Source organism: Aedes aegypti, chromosome 1 (assembly GCF_002204515.2).
Source record: "Aedes aegypti strain LVP_AGWG chromosome 1, AaegL5.0 Primary Assembly, whole genome shotgun sequence".
Taxonomy (NCBI): domain Eukaryota; kingdom Metazoa; phylum Arthropoda; class Insecta; order Diptera; family Culicidae; genus Aedes; species Aedes aegypti.
In genome coordinates, this window is record NC_035107.1 from 287,901,924 (window position 1) to 287,918,530 (window position 16,607).

General features: G+C 36.6%; 1 protein-coding gene across 3 annotated transcripts in view; it reads right to left on the reverse strand.

Moving 5' to 3' along the window:
* Positions 1-571: 571 nt before the first annotated feature.
* LOC5565598 (adenylate cyclase, germination specific) overlaps positions 572-16,607 on the reverse strand; it is a 110,604-nt gene continuing 94,568 nt past the window's right edge. For 2 of the 3 annotated variants that reach the window (XM_021838096.1, XM_021838095.1), the window contains exons 5-8: positions 6,872-6,995; positions 6,693-6,807; positions 6,493-6,632; positions 572-1,233 (exon numbers count right to left, since the gene is read on the reverse strand). In XM_021838096.1, coding sequence (XP_021693788.1) covers positions 1,025-1,233; positions 6,493-6,632; positions 6,693-6,807; positions 6,872-6,995 — 588 coding nt within the window. In that variant the 3' untranslated portion in view covers positions 572-1,024. The remainder of the gene's footprint in view (positions 1,234-6,492; positions 6,633-6,692; positions 6,808-6,871; positions 6,996-16,607) is intronic. The other variant, XM_001649896.2, reaches the window with a different exon arrangement.

Consider the following 16,607-nt stretch of genomic DNA (forward strand, 5'->3'; position numbering starts at 1 on the left):
TCGTTATGGGACTGGACCCGCTTTTCAGCTAGGTGCTCAATGATTAATAACTGGGAGCTATGTTATGCTCAGAGAAATTAAAGAAATTTACATTTCGAAAAGATCATGTACAGACCAGGAACCGAACCGAGACAACTCCAGCATGACTATGCTTTGTTGCCGTTATCACTAGGCTAAGGAAGGCCAATGTTATAAAGTAAACTTCAATTTCACTTCATATGATTTTTTTTTGCAATTTAAAATTAAAATTAAAATCACCAAAATAAGCAGATGCTCTGATGTAATTTACTATTTGAAATTAAGCCAAGCAGTATTAAATGCACAGTTCCCATTAATGAAGTAAACACAAACCACATGAAAGATAGGCTCCTGGCAAAGCATAATTAAGCATAACGTTCGCCCAAATATATCACGTAATACGCCAGTAATCATCACCATCAACCTTTCAGTTCGCAAATCTGATTTAGCCATCGTTCTGCCGATTGAATATGTAATTTGTTATGACACATATTTTGCACGCCGCAGAAGCAAATCGTTCTTGCTCAACTCCATCGAAATGAAACACGTGCGGTTCGAATATATCTACATTTATTTCCATTCCTTCTGAGTCACATTTACCTATAGTTTGGTGGTAAATTTTTTCAGTAATATCACATGAAGAACACATACACGCTATGTACCATCAAGAAAACATTCAGATATTTGTTCATACAACTGCCCGATGTTTGAACAGTGAGTATATGGTTAATTGAACAATTAGTTAATCTAAGCCCATCCATCTCACTAAAGCAGTTAATTTAACGTGTAAATATTTCAGTTATTTTCACACATTCAAGCAGTCCATTCGCGACCCACCACGCAGTTGTTAAACTTAATCACTACTGTAACTAAAATCTAAGGCTTTGGTTTCGTGTCTATTGTTTCGGTCATGGTTTGTTCGTTTGTGTGTCGTCTGTTGTTCTGCAATATGAGTTAATAAATTTGTATTTATCCTGGGTGCTCCGCCCTCCATTCGATGTACGCTCTAGACGATCTTCGGGTAAACCGGCTGCATATCAGCGTACCAAGCCACCTCTCCGTGGTGATTCGGGATGGTTTCATCCTTGCCGGTTAGCCAGAAAGTTTTCATTAGACCCTTGCCCTTGACGTCGATCATTCCCCGGAGTTCGGTTTGGAAGCCTCCGATTTTGGCCAGTTCGTCGTTCATCTCGGTGGAAATGTGGATCTTGAGAGCTGGAAATACACGAATTGATTTGTTAGTAGCATTGATACTCAAAGTGATTATCAATTCAATACCATGTGAATAAGAATTGTGATTCAAATTTGTCGATGTTCGTTTAGATACGTTTAGAATCATCGAATAGATAAGTTCCATTATAACAGCAAATAATGAAAATATTTTGATATTTCGAATGCCTCTGGTATGCTTATCTAAAACCATAAACAAAAAAAAAACACTTGGTTTAGTCTGTCTGGACACCGACCAATTGAAGAAAAAAAATCAAAAATCCAATTATCCGCATTATTTCTACAATTTTTCCGATGAACAATGAAGTTCTGTCAAAATTTCAAACTTTTCTTCAAAGGTGACCTAAAAACGATAAAGATTTATGTGGAAAACACTACGAATAAATTTTGAAAAATGGTCAAAACACTATTGTAGGTACTTATTTAAAAAGTACAAACTTATCATCTTTAGGGTAAAATTGGTTGTGATTGAACAACGATTGAACAACGGAATAAAACGTATATGTTTGATAAATACGACATGTGCTATTTTTTGTCGGAATGATCGCCTCTAGTTCAGTCGATTCAATAAATTTAAGCTTTTAACCTGATGAAACGATCATATTAGTTTGCATAAGTAGTCATCGACGTGCTCCATAGTGGATCAACTGATGGAACCAATATTTTGTTGTGGCAATAGAAGATTAACCCATATCCACCCAGCGTCCTAAAAATAGGATAGATGTCCCGAACGCCCAGCGTCCTATAAATAGGACAGTACTTGTAGTGCAAATATCTTGAAAATAAAGAGGTTTGGGAGAAAACTGTCTTCTGCAAAGTTGATCACAGGACTGCTGACTTCCACTTGGTAACAATTTAAATTCAGAATTTTTATTCAGAAATATATGAAACAATTTTCCGGCGTACAAATATTTGCTTCGTTTATATCTCAGTCCAGCGATGAGATACAACATTAATGGCTTCGACAAAGTTGAACAACTCAATAATATCTATTCGCATAGAACCTTATAAATTCGGAATACACTCCCAAGATGACGCTAGTGAGCCAAAACTTTATTTGCGTATATCTTAGTCCAGTTAAGGAGACTTACGGCTTCGGCACCATTCGACTATTATCGGCAACCAAATTTCAAACGCCAAGTACACAGTATTCTTCTATCAAAACACACCAATGATAACATTCAGATGATTCTTCGTTCTGTCAGCTACCCGCTGACAAGATTTCCGAAACGGAACAAACAGTTTTGCCAGAGATGTCATCAATTCAAATGAACACGTCTCAAAATGCGACTGATTTGGAGCTGCCGAACAGATTCGCCTGTAGCACTTATGGGAAAGTTGACGAAGTGAATGAGGCTGCCGACAATAGTCACACTGACAAGAGATGTTCGCAGCGTTGTGAAAACGTTTCCAGAAAGATTTTAACAAGTCTGTCGGTGTGAATCGATAAATGTAAACAGACAATTAAGTAATTTGTCTGCTGATGTCCGAGAAAATTACAAAAGAAGCGCAACATCGGCTTAGACTGCCGAGAATACATAAGATCCCCTATGAGATTCAGAAATGGTGTCTTCGACAAAGTTGAACAACTAAATAATACCTATTCGCATAGAACTTTATAAATTCGGAAAACACTCCCAAAATGGTAAGCCAGTAAGCCAAAACTTTATTAGCTTATATCTTAGTCCAGTTATGAGATACAAAATTGGTGTCCTCGACAATGTTGAACAACTAAATTATTCTTAGTCACATAAAACCTTATAACACTCACAAGGTGGCGCTAGTGGGCAAAGATTTTATTTTGATAATATCTCAGTCAAGTGATTAGATACAAAGTTTGTATCTTGGACAATGTTGAACAACTAAATGAATCCTATTCGCCTAAAACCCTATTAGTTCGGAAAACACTCACAAGGTGGCGTTAGTGGTCATTTTTTTATATATCAGTCCAGCCATGAGTTTCGAAACTGGTGTCTTCCATAAAGTGTTCAACTAAATGGGATCTGTTCGCCCAGAAACATAGTAGTTTGAAAAATTCTCTCAACGTGGCGCTAGTAGACAAAACATTTTATTTGCTTATATCTCAATACAGTGATTGGATACAAAGTTAGTGTCTTTGACAAAGTTCAAGAACTAAATCGCCTGTACATGTATGGAAATGTATGTATGTCTAGTCTATATCTTACTTACGTGGTAGAGCAGAAAATTAAATTGAAGTCACTAAATAATTTAGTTCTGGCATGCATCTTTCGCCTCTGAAATTTTTATTCTTTATGTTGCAATTTCTTTATCAGAGTACGTCCACAAATTACGTCACGTCAATTTTCCTCTATATCACACTTTTTGTATGGATTTCAAATTCAATATGGGTAGTTGATCGAAGCGTGCCGTGCTTCAAATCGGACGCGAAAAAGTTTTTAACTGCCGTCAAATTAAAAGAAAGCAAATCTTCCCGGTTTTAATATCTTATAACATTATATTGCAATTGTTATGTTCAAAAAGTGTTAGTGGAAAAATTGAAGAATGGAAAAGTGATTTCTTTGACTCCTGTTCTAGGAACTGTGAATCAAATGGTTTTTGGCTGCCCCATGCATCGCAACAAAAGGTCCGGAAGTAACATGCAACACAGGATTTCAGAGAACCAATTCCGTGAGTTGGTTCCAGTTTAATACTTTTTCTTTTGTAAGATTTAAGGACCTTATTTTTTGTGCGTTTTGGAACTTTTGGTCGTTTCTTGAACGAAAAATGTTTTTTTCGGAGTTTGATATTTTTGTTCAGTTCGCGTGTTCTGTCCGGGCGGGTGTTACGCAGCTTATAATGGGTTGTGGGTGCTTTTTTGACCGTTCGATGACCCTGTAGGGATCGATTTTGCTTTTTGTATAATTCTGAGCAGAAAAACAGAGTGTGAGTTGTGTTTGATCTTCCGACCTTGACGCTTGCTCCTGCGGGGGCCGGCGATGAGGGCAGGATCAAACGTGTCGCGCGTCGATCGAGTAAAGTGAAGAAGTGCCGCTTTCGATTAGTTCTTTATGATCTTCCAACATTGACGCTTGCTCCTGGGCAGTGCTTCAAGAAAGCCCGAGTAGTCGTCAGTTGTTTTCCATCACGGGTCGCGCGCCTATTTTCTCTGAGTGCTTTTATATAGCCGAGCAAACGACTGAAGCTGAAAGAGGATTATTGCTGCTCAATGATGACGGATCAATTGGTGAGCTCGTTTCATGCTACTGTTCCTATTCTATAAAATATGTATGACTGTACCGTTAATCGTTACAACGGTGAGATGTAAATATGATGTTTCAAAAAAAATATGAATGGTTCGTCACTGTGAGTGTCGACATTAACTCTGATTCATAAATTATTCATGTCTAAATTTTTTTTTATTCAATACACCTTCTTCTTTTTACCTTTATTTTTGTAATCAAAAATAAAACTTTGAATGGTTCGACACTTCAAGTGTAGACTTCCGAAAGGTTCACTTTATTCAACAAACTTTGAAAGGTTCGTCACCTCAAGTGTCGGCATAATTTTTCTCTACATAGATATTGTTCATATCAAATGAAAATATTATATTTACATATAAGCATGTTTATATCTCACAAATAATTATTTATTATGGTCTAATCGCTTATCAAAGTGAATCCTGTGACGCAACGATCCTTCCCATTAACAAACATCCCTCCCAGTAACCTTTGTGGAGATGCAGAGGCAAACACGGTCTCCAAATAGCAAAGGTTACACACTAACATTCCTTCCCCCAATCCCACCTGACTGCAAGGACGTGGCCGGCGCCGTTATTGACCATGTATAAATAGAGGCACTGAATTATGCACACTGAAGAAGATTATGGCCAATCCCAGCCGAACTTCTAGTTGATTCTTTGTGCATTTTCACTGACTTCGGTCAATCACGGAATAGCAACCATTGATATGTGTAGTCAGTCTAAGCTAAGCTAAGCTAAGGATTTCAAATTCAATATGGGTAGTCACGTTTCCTTGTATCCCCTCATTCCTCTTCTGTACGTGACGTAATTACCCCTCACCTTCAGTTTTTTTTTCAACTTGTTTACATTGTAATGGGTTAAAGAGCAAGAAAGTTTTACCTGAAGTGTACGATTTGACAGATAACTTTGAATTATTCTAACAGTGTACGTTGAAAAATTAAAGTTTTCTGGACTGAAGCAGGAATCGCAGGAATCGCAAAGCAATACAAAAATCTGGAGTAATTCCTTGAGGAATCCCCGGTTAAATTCCGGGAAGAATCGCTGGAGAAATTCTTGCAGGAGCCTATTGAGGGATGCCCGAGGAAATCTCTGGAGAAATTCCTGAAAAAAATCCTGGGACATCAAATATGCTTTTTGACTACGCAGTCTTTATTTTTTCAACGGCTTTTTTAATAAAGCCCGATGAAAAGCATATAACATTAAAATCATCAATTGCATGATTATCTGCCAGCTCATCCCTGGAACAATTTCTAGAGGAAATCATTTCTGGATGAATTCCTGAAGAATCATTGGAGGTATCCCACGAAGAACCACTGTAGAGATCTTGCTGGTGATATTTGCAGAGAAATCCATAGAAACAAAATCCTGTAGATATTTTTTTCTCTGTAGAAATCCCTGGAATATTCTTGGAGAAATTCTGAACAAAAGCTGACTACAAACGCAATCCAGCCATTACCGCTAGCAGAGAAGTAGAAAATTTTCTAGCTGGCGTGCGATGGGTCCACCAGTTTTGGAAGACCCAAATGTCCACCCTTTAGTTTTAGCATATGCTAGCAATGAGTGACAAAAAAAGTGGAATTCTAACGATGTGTTCCGATGGTGGACTGGTTTCAGCGAGAATTGCTCAATACAGGGACGAATCGGAATTGCTCATCGTTTCGAATGTTGCTATCCTGAAGGTTTGAAAATTGAGACAATTGCTTAGTACAACCTACTATGATCAGAATTTCTCAAACATGGCTATGAATGACCATGTGCGGATTGATGAAAAGTAGTTTTAAAATTATTCGTCTAGTAAGTTTTCATCAAATTGCATAAATATTATACGCATTTCGGAGCAGAATGATGATTTTTTGAGCAAGAGTCGTGCATTTATCCATCGTGGCTTGTCTAGTTGGATAACTACGACGAGTGCTGTAAAAACCGAATTTTGCATAAAGTTGCATACAACATTCGCAACGGAATTGCAAAAATACCGTTATGAGGTCTGAAAAAAGAATATTCTTATCAATTAGCTACATTACCTTCGCCCGTAGACTCCATCCGGGATGCTGTGTTCACTGTGTCTCCGAACAGGCAATACCTGGGCATTTTGGTTCCAACGATTCCTGCCACCACCGGTCCCGTGTGGATGCCTACTCGTATCTCCACCGGCTCGTTAGACCTAAAAGTATTAATCAGTTTTAGTTGGACGACCAAGATACCCCACCCTCAGTCCACTCACTTGTGCGGAATGTTTAAATACCCGGAGGCTTCCAGCAGGTCCAGCGCCATGGTTGCAATCTCCGACACGTGCTTGTTACCTGTAACGTGGAAAAGCCCGCAAACGCAAGGTACACCTGTTAATTGGCGATGTGAGAAAAATGCCGCCAGATCAAAGCGGAAGGCGGAAGAATAAATCACCGTTCTTCACCGGCAGGCCCGAAGCGACCATGTAAGAGTCCCCGATGGTTTCGATCTTGTACACATCGTATAACTCGATACGCTCGTCAAACATCCGATAGATGGAGTTCAGGAACGAGACCACCTGTTCTCGAAGGGAGGGGGAGAAAAACAGATGCAACAGACGTAAATATTAATGAACGTGTCCAATGATTGATGATGGATCTCACGTGTGGGGGAATGCATCGCGTAGCCAAAGGCGGTTCTAGGACTGTTCTCGAACTGATAAACTTAAAGCATATTTACAGATTTTTTTTCCGGATGTAATAATCGACTCAGCTCCGAACCATACAGAAAATCACAGAATTTAAGATAAAATCTTGTTTTTTCAATAACATGATAAGAGTATCATGATCGTATCAAATCTGATTTTTCAGGCTCAGAGAACAAATAAATCATAGTTCAATTTTAATTTCAAAAAATGGATTGCAGATTGATTTTTCCAATATTGGTAAATTTGATGAATAACAAATGGTAGTTATCGGTACACTGAACACGTATTTTGTTTTACATAACTAAATCTTCAAATCAAAACACACAAGTGTTATATTGTGTTTAGTATGTAGTAATCTTTTATTTTGCATTAAATTGCGAATAAATATTGAAACACAATGTGCAAATAATTCATAAAAATAGTATGCATTTCTAGTGTTTTAGTACATATGACGAAATTGGTATTTGAATTTTACAAGAGATACGATTTTCTGGAATGAATAACAGTTTTTTTTCTACGAAATCAATTTGTTGTAGAAAACAACGAACGATTTAGTTGAGCCAACGATCAGTTTCGTAATACAAAAATCTATTCCACTTAGAATTTGGCCGCTTGTTTTTCATCACTGTGGTGCCCTTAGTTTCTTCGAGAGTTAGGAGCAAAACGCGTGCAACTAGTTTAACGATCAATACAGGAATGAATATATTTCTACAAAGAATTCCTAAGAAGGTTTACAAAGGCTACCACGACGTGAACGTCTATCACTCCTCTTCACAAGTGATATATCTTGATCATTTAGGTCCAGAATTCGTCCAGAAATGTGGAACCTTCGGGCCCTATTTTATAAGTCGAGTCGATCGAAACAACTCGACTGGAGTCACTGTCAACCAAAAATTTCACTCGACACGGCTCTGTTACTCGAGTTTATCGACAGTTGTCACTCTATGTGACTGGATTACTTTGGGAGTCGATGGGTGAAATATCCATGCTCACTTAGTTCGACAGTGAATGCAGACGAGTTACATGAATCTGCTCGATTTACAAAATAGACCCCGTAATTCTTGAAAGCGGCTTTGTCATCATGCCAACTAGTTGCTCAGGAGTTGGACAGAAATTATGTTTTGTTGTGTCAATATGCTTCGACCTTCTCTCAAATTTTTCGTTATCTAGTTGATATATGCAAATCTGGTTGTCTTCCAGTACTCTGATAGGTACGGTATCTTCACCAAAATCGGCCCAAAACTTGCTCAATCACATCAGTTCTGGACAGGATTCCGCCAACCCTATGAATCCGCTTCAGTTGATGATAGTGCTACACAGTTCTGTTTTCTGGCTCCCCATGAAAGAAAATCAGATAGCCATAGCTTGATTTTCGGTCATTGCAAGCTTCAGCCCAGTCAGCATCTTCATAACATTTCAGGGGCTCGTTCGTTGTTTCAAGACGTATTTTCAAGGCTTTCGTGGTGTTGAAATATCTTACTACTTTGTTTGGCTTCGTTCCAATCAGCTACCGTTGGATTGTTGACCCTTCTTCCTAAAATTAAAGACGCAATCGCTGCATCCGGTCGGACGGACCACTATAAAGCGTTCGAATACCCGCAAGCTAGAATAGGAGCATTTCGCTCTCAGGGTTGGCTCTATACGAGAGGCTAATCAAGTCTCAATACATGGCAAGACACTCTAAACTAAACTAGTTTTACACAGCTTTATTACAACTACTCACAATATTTCTGAGGATTTGTGTGGGTCACGTGGTTGGCCGGCCGGCTTCTATACGGCTGCTACTGCTACGGATGGCAAATGCGGTGATGGAGGACGTCCTAATGGGCAACCGGTATCCATTAGGGTTCTTTCCAGCGTGGAGGTATAAGGCCTGAATCTGGACTACGGTCTGAGCTTCCTGTCGGGTATAACCTCGTCCGACGTTGGGCGAGGATCCGAAAATCTGGGAGACTTTCCTGCTTTCCAGCCCTGATCTGAAGGTTTCGGTCCACGAACCAGGCTTTGAGATCAAGCGTTATTGGGTCCTAATCACACCCTAAGAATGACGTCATCAAGTAGCTGTCAGTTTTCGGAATATATCACCTTCTCAATATGACCCTCTGCATGCTTATAAAATGTTTGACTTTTACTGTGCGATCTGTTTTCAAGTCGTTCATGAGAGAGCGCGAGATAGAACCAGCACACGGCGCACAGTAAAAGTTAAAAGAACAAAAGAATTTATGGCACGTACAGAGGCTCATAGTACACCGTGGCTTTGGTTAAATCGATTGTTGTTAAATATCGACTCGACACTAGCCCACTTAGGGGTCTATTTAGTAAATCGAGCAGATTCATGTGAATCGTCTGTAACTGGGTGCTGCGTATTGAATCCCTTTTTATTTTCAAGCAAATCTTGAAACATGCTTCTTGTGAAGAATTGAGTTTGTCGTATTAGTCCCTCAAACGTCACTTTGAGTTCTCTGTTTATCAAATTTCGCTCTCTGATCTCTCTCTGGAGAGCTTGAATGCGTCCTAGCTCGAATGACTTTCTCATTGTGAAATCGGCTAATAGTGGGTCTGCTAGAAGTTCGTGGATCTATTCCATTTTTATGTGACTGTGCCTTTGGATTACAACGCTGAGTTCGTTCAAAAGTTGCCGGATGAGCAATTGAAAGGATCATGTCGATGGTTTTATTATTCCGGCCGTAGCATACCCCCTCAATCAAGAAGGTGGGCTAATAAGATGTATAAACTCGATTCCTAGCATCAAACCGAATAACATCGAAAACGACGATTCTGATTAATCAATTTCGGAAACACCGATAGCGTCAGCATCTCGAACGCTTCAATTTTAAAGATTATTTGGGTGGCCAAAAGCCAAAAGGAGAAGAAATACTCAACCGACAAAATGTTGCGCATGGAGTGTCAAGTATTTATCCTTGTGTGAATACCCAGCAAACCAGAGATCATATAAGGATGTGAATTTCAAATTGTATAATTGTGCAGTTTGCGTTGAAATTGGATATGATGCAAAATTTAATTATTTTAAATTGTTTATGGAGTCAGTAATTTAATCTGATTTGAATTTGCATCTAAACAAATTCCAACTTCATATAACAAAATATGTAACTTCAAATTGTCATTCCCTTGCAATTTCTACTTTACTTGACTTGATTCTATTATAATCTTGAATAAGAGATTGAATATAAGTTCATCTGATGTAAATATAAAATCATACAGGGGAAGAGTGCACATTGCTGGATGCATATCAAAAACCAAACATAAACTGAACAAGCGGTACACATGAATAAATTGATACTGGATATTAGAACATCAATGTTTATCAGAAACGCAATGGCATCATGGATTTCAGCTTATTTTCTTCCATAATCACTTCACTACGAGGTGGATGTACTGGGTCAGCGTCTGGGGTCATAAATTGGACCGTATTTACTCTCCTCTCCGGACTCAGGGTGCTGATACTGCTCCATACCTACGTTTACTCGATGAAAATCACACAGGAAAAGATACATCAGCGTTTTACTGATTCATTATTATAACTTTCATTGTAAAAACTTGAAAATCACAAAATGATAAACTCGAAATGGTCACAAATTTGCAGCCTGTGTCACGATTTTTTTATGTTTCTTTTCTATGTTTGTAAAAATTAAATCATACAAAATGCAACACACTATCATAAGCGTTAGTCATACTAAACGCCAAATCAATTTGTTTGGAGTTGTATTGGCTATGATGAAATTGCTTAAAATATATGTAAGGTTAAAAAGTTTAATACGCACCCTAAGGAAAAAGTGCTCTATCACAGTAATACATTACATCTAAAATTTGTTAATGTCAGGATGTTGTTTATTTAGTTGGTCATGCTCGCACGCAACTTTTTCGTGCTAGATAGCTTCTGAATAGGGTAATGCGTACAAGATGTTTTTTTTTATGAACGATACAAATCATGACGTTCCAAAGCAAATCGTGCAGTATGCCCCTCCCGTAGAAACAAGTTGCACAACGGTGTAGAAATGTTTTCAAAGAGATTTCTACCACCTGCTAAGCTTAAAAGAATCCATAAACTGTCGTCTTCCGGTAAAAGTTTTTGTAATAAATACAATAATAAAGCATGGACTTCATTCATAATGAGGCTTGCTTATCGGACGCAAAATTTTAATCCATAATCCTGATTTTCGCCATTTTTTTTTTGGGAATGTATATTGATTGTTAAAATTTCTTAAAGAACATATATTGAAAAATGTAATAATTTTTACGTGTGAAATGCCTGAATCATGTGGAAATGTAGTTAAACGTATAGCCCCGTTGGGGCATATTACACCGAATTACCCTATATGGCCTCCAAATTTATGCGAATAAAGGGAATCCTTGCATTTTCAACAATTTGGTGTTACCGAATAAGCGAAATCTGTGATGTGAACTATTTTTTTGGGTTGAGGAATAATTATAAATTTTAATATTATTGTAGCTAACTGATGAATTCACGAAATGTATCGATGAAAACTTATTTTGAACATGGGTGGCAGTATTGATGGGGAGACGTACATACCTGCAGATGAGCTATATTATTGGATTTATATTTGCCAGATTTCAGTGTCATTCAACAGTGGCTGAACGGAACAGTGGTAGCCAATATGATTATCGATCTGAAGATCTTTGCGTGGAGACTTGCATCTACTCGTTTTACCTTTTTTATTTTTTGTTTGTTAAACCTAAGTCATATATAGTGCAAAATGCTATTATATACGAAATTATATAGAGCACCAAACGAACTCGTCTGAAGTTGTATTTCCCATACTGCACTTTCTGGAATGTACGTATATGGCCTCCACGGTTTAGGGACAAAATGTCGAAAGACAAAACGTCGAATCCCAAAACGTCGAATGCCAAAACGTCGAATCCCAAAACGTCGAAAGGGACAAAACGTCGAAGGGACAAAACGTCGAAAGCAGTAATTTTTCTAGCGAAGGTATTTGGATAAATAGTGTTGCTAAGGAAAAAATGGTTGCGATGCGAACGGTGTTGGAAACAGCAAAATTTGCAATTTTCATCACAGTAAGCATAGAACAAATTTTCAGAAAAATGTCACTCTTACATCCATTTCTGGCGAGGAAAGAAGCACCTTAGGAAGCTAATTGAAATTGAAGTCCAATATATGCAGAACTGATCAAACTAGCCAATCTTTATGTTGGGGAATACAGGTTCGTGGCTTATACATTCAGCAATGCATTCCGCAGATCCCTAAGTTGTGCATTGGCGTAGGAACAGGGGGGGTCAGGGGGGCCTGGCCCCCTCCAGAGTCATCCAGCCCCCCCCCCCCCAGAAATTTTGATGACAAAAAATATAAAAGATGAAAAAAAAACAATTTAACATGAAGCAAAATCTTATGAATCTATGTACATGACTCTTGTTGTTGACATTAGAATCTCTTCAGTAGTAACGTTATTCTATGTTGTACAACTATGAGAAAACCTAGCCTTTCTCACAGATCATCAGCGTGGCGGTTCTGGCTTTGGTGAATCGCGCTACAACCGAAAGCTTAACCGTCCGACTGTCGATCGAATGGTTACTGATAGAACTTGTTTGTATGCGACCGAGATGAGCCAGCCTCGGGCTGCAAATCTCGTTGATGAAGATAATAATATTTGTTATATTTGTTATATGCGACTTTTCGACGTCTTGCCAAAAATACCGTGGTACAAAGAAGTGTCATTTGATTCCCAAAATTCGTTTTTTTTTTCTGAATAGGGTACCGTGGGGCAAGTACAGAAAAAGTTTTTGAAAATAGTCTCCTTACTTATCGTTAGTATCTCCTTAGTTTATCGTTTTGAACAATAAATCCAAAAACTAACAGTTGCATTCATGATTTCTATTACCTTTAACATATGTTAAGGCGTCTCAATGAACAATAACATAAGTAACATGCATACAAAGAAAATTTTATTCTTGTTACTTGAATTTTCTTCTGTTCAGTTATGTTTGTTGAAATGATTCGACAACATTATAACTGCAACATTGCCAATGTTAGTTTTTACATCATGGGACAGCAATTTGATTTCTGCTCTGTAGATTTTCCACCGCTCGTTATTTGTTTTTAAGAAAGTAGGATATGACGTCGGATAACTCTTCAAAAGAAATCAAACGGAATCCTTCAATAAAGTATTTAGAAACTTTTTATGTGGATACACCTATACCCCATTTTTATGTTCTGAACTAGCTTTACATAGACATTCCACGAGATTTCCGTGCGTTGTCTTATATTGGAACTTTCCAATCAACGTCTTCCTTTTAATCGGCTGTCCGAAGTAAACATATTAATATCGTAATATTTGGCAACCTTATTTTCAGAGAAGTTCCATGATTTGGCCATGATAATAGCTTTTAACGCTTTTAGTATAGTGTTTCTTGAATTATAAGCACGTTCTGTTATTCTATGATAATTGCGAACCTTGTGTACTTATAGCTACCTAGAGAGAAAGCACAAATTCAATCTCTAATGAGAAACTTTTTACTTGCCCACGTGATTGGAAAATTGACGGTTTTTCAATTTAGTTATTTTTAGGTCTATGTCGAATTAATTCTAAAACTTTTTTTATTGCAGTTTAAAACTATCAGAGGGGACAACTTAGAAGTGGTACAGAATATTTTTTTCCGCAACTTTTTTTTACTGAAAATATTAAAATTAGATTGCACGCCGCCAACTTAATACGGAGTACCAGTTAACAGGTTAACAATCTTTTGCTCTATTATGCAATAATGGTTGAAAAATCTCAGGAATCTTTTACCTACCGTAATGTTCTGAATGGCGTCAACGGTTTACGCATGATTTTGAGACGTTAATTCACATATTCAGTAAAATATACACATTATTTTCACTTACCCCATTTACCCACTTGCCCCGCGGTACCTTAATCCAAATAATGCTGTTTCAGCATAAAGCAGCATATTCACTGCCCAGTGATGATAATTTCCTCATGAGAATTCACTAAATAAATCCGTACATTAATCAACTCGAAAAATGCTCGAAAAAAAAATAATTGAAAAGATAGAATATTGAAGGGCGACTTCAAAACTTTTTCAAAACTCTTGGAAATTAGTCAAATAATATTGTGGGACTTGATCATACTTTCAAAGTGAATTCCTCCTGGTGAACATAAATTTATTCTTGAATTTACCTTAAAATGACGCTCACTTCTACTATAATTTCTTCCGTGAATTCCTTCAAATAATTCTTCCAAAAATTTTATTACAAATTTCGAGAAGTTCATCTGGAGTCTTTAATAAATATTTCCAAAATACATCACAAATTGCGTCAAAAATTCTTCTATGCTTTCTTTTTCTAGAAATTTCGCTTCAAATCCCCGGAATTCCAGAGAACCAAAAGTAAAGCAAGGATAACTTCTGAAGAAGTTTCTGATGGAGCTTCTTGATAGATTTGTTTTATTTGTAAATTCATTAAAGAAGTTTTATCTATCCTGTAATTTACCTCTTGAGAAAAGATTATAAATAATAACTTATCATTCATTGTACCATTGCCCATCTATTATTCTACCTGCTTCAACATTTTGTTGTTTCCCTCGATTTAAAAATAGGAAAATTAAAGGAGTTTCGAAAAATTGTAGAATTCTTATACGTGTGTTTCCTGATTTCTAAAAGTCCATCAGAAATTCCTCAACAAATTTTCAAAGTAGTGCAAAAGTTTCCCCTGAGATTTTAATTCATTAAAATCATACATTACGAATTCAACCACAATACATATTCCGTAATGTTCTTAAAACATACAGGCAATGCTTTCGCATTAAACTTCTACAGTACTGTAAAATAATCGATAATAGACCATTCAAAAAAGTTTGTTTGGATTTTTAAAGATAGGAAAAATTGGTTCTACATCAATATGTTTTATCGGTTTATAGACAATAGGTCGAAAGACAAAAGGTCGAAAGGACAAAAGGTCGAAAGACAAAAGGTCGAAATGACATAATGAAGTTTCGGAGTTCATACAATATATTATCTAAGATATTAGTTACAAATACTTTCAGTAAAAATTCCATCCGTTTGAACAACTAAACAGAAAAAAATTTGTTCTAGTAAATCCTACAAGAAATACTTAAGCTTTTTTGTGAGGTACATTGCCAACAAGTTTTAGAAATTAAATTTTACGATAGGAATTTAGTAAATTTTTCCGAATTACCGTTTTGACTCATATTCCGAATACTTAAGGCCAACAGTGACTTCAAATGCTGATAGACATAAATTAGGTGATATTTGCGAAAATTTCGATTTCTACGCATAGTCTAACTGAGAGTTGTTCGGTTTACTGTTAAAATTGTTCTTTTAAACTTTTGATTCAAATGCCGAAAACTGTGTTTGTTCTGTCTTATATTCCGAACACCTTGATTCAAATTTCAAACAGCACGAATAAATCGTATTCAAATGAACAATTTAGCAAATAATTTCATTTTAACTAGTTCTACGTTAAAATTGAATTGCAATCGACTGCCGTTTCCTGGTGATGTAATGACATATTTCAGTGAAACATTTCAACCATATCGCCATACAAATACCGAGTGTTCGAAATTTGAGACAAAACTGTATATTTAAAGCTACAATTATTCAAAAAATTACCAACAAAAATCTTTCAAATCTTTTTTGTATGTGTTTCTCTAGAAATCCGATATGGAGTGATTCACAATCCCTGAAAGTAATCCCTAAAAATATTGAGCTATTCCTGGAGTAGTTTTTGAACCAAATAATGTGGAGTGTATAATTTTTTAACGAAATTTATGGAAGAATCATAAGATAACCATTCGGAAAAAATGACAGTTATTTCTAGAACTGAAAGAATACTTGATGGAACTTCTTGAATGAATAAACATTTTTTGAGAAGTTCAAGAATATATTGCAAAATCTTAGTAAATCTTATGAACAATTTCTTTAAAAACTTCCCAAAAAAATCGTTAGTAAGGTTTAAAGAAAATTTTCGGCAAAATACTTAGATCTCTGGTATTTTTTTTTTTTTTTTGAAACGATCATAGAAAAACAATAACATAATTCTCTAAGAAATTCCTGAACAAATTACTCGGAAAATATAAGAGTATTTTCGCGGAAGAGATTTTGAATCAATTGTTGAACGTATTTTTCTAGGAACTTTAAAAGAATATTAAAATTCGTTAAACATGTCTTTGTTAGGCATTTCTGAAAAAAAAAAATTGAGGGTTTTTAGGGATGCGGGATGTTGCTTCTTGATTTAAAAACAAATCTAAGAAATAATTATCTATGAAAAACGCAGATAGATCTGTGGAGAACTTCTCTGAGAAATCATGAATATTATTTTTTCCAATTGGATTCTTTTTGATTGCTCATGAAATTCTTGTGAAATATTACGAAGAATTCTTAGAGTAACAGCTGAAAGAATCATTCAATTTATATGCAGAAATTTCGGATAATTTTTGCTGCCATATTTTCGAACAATACTGTAGA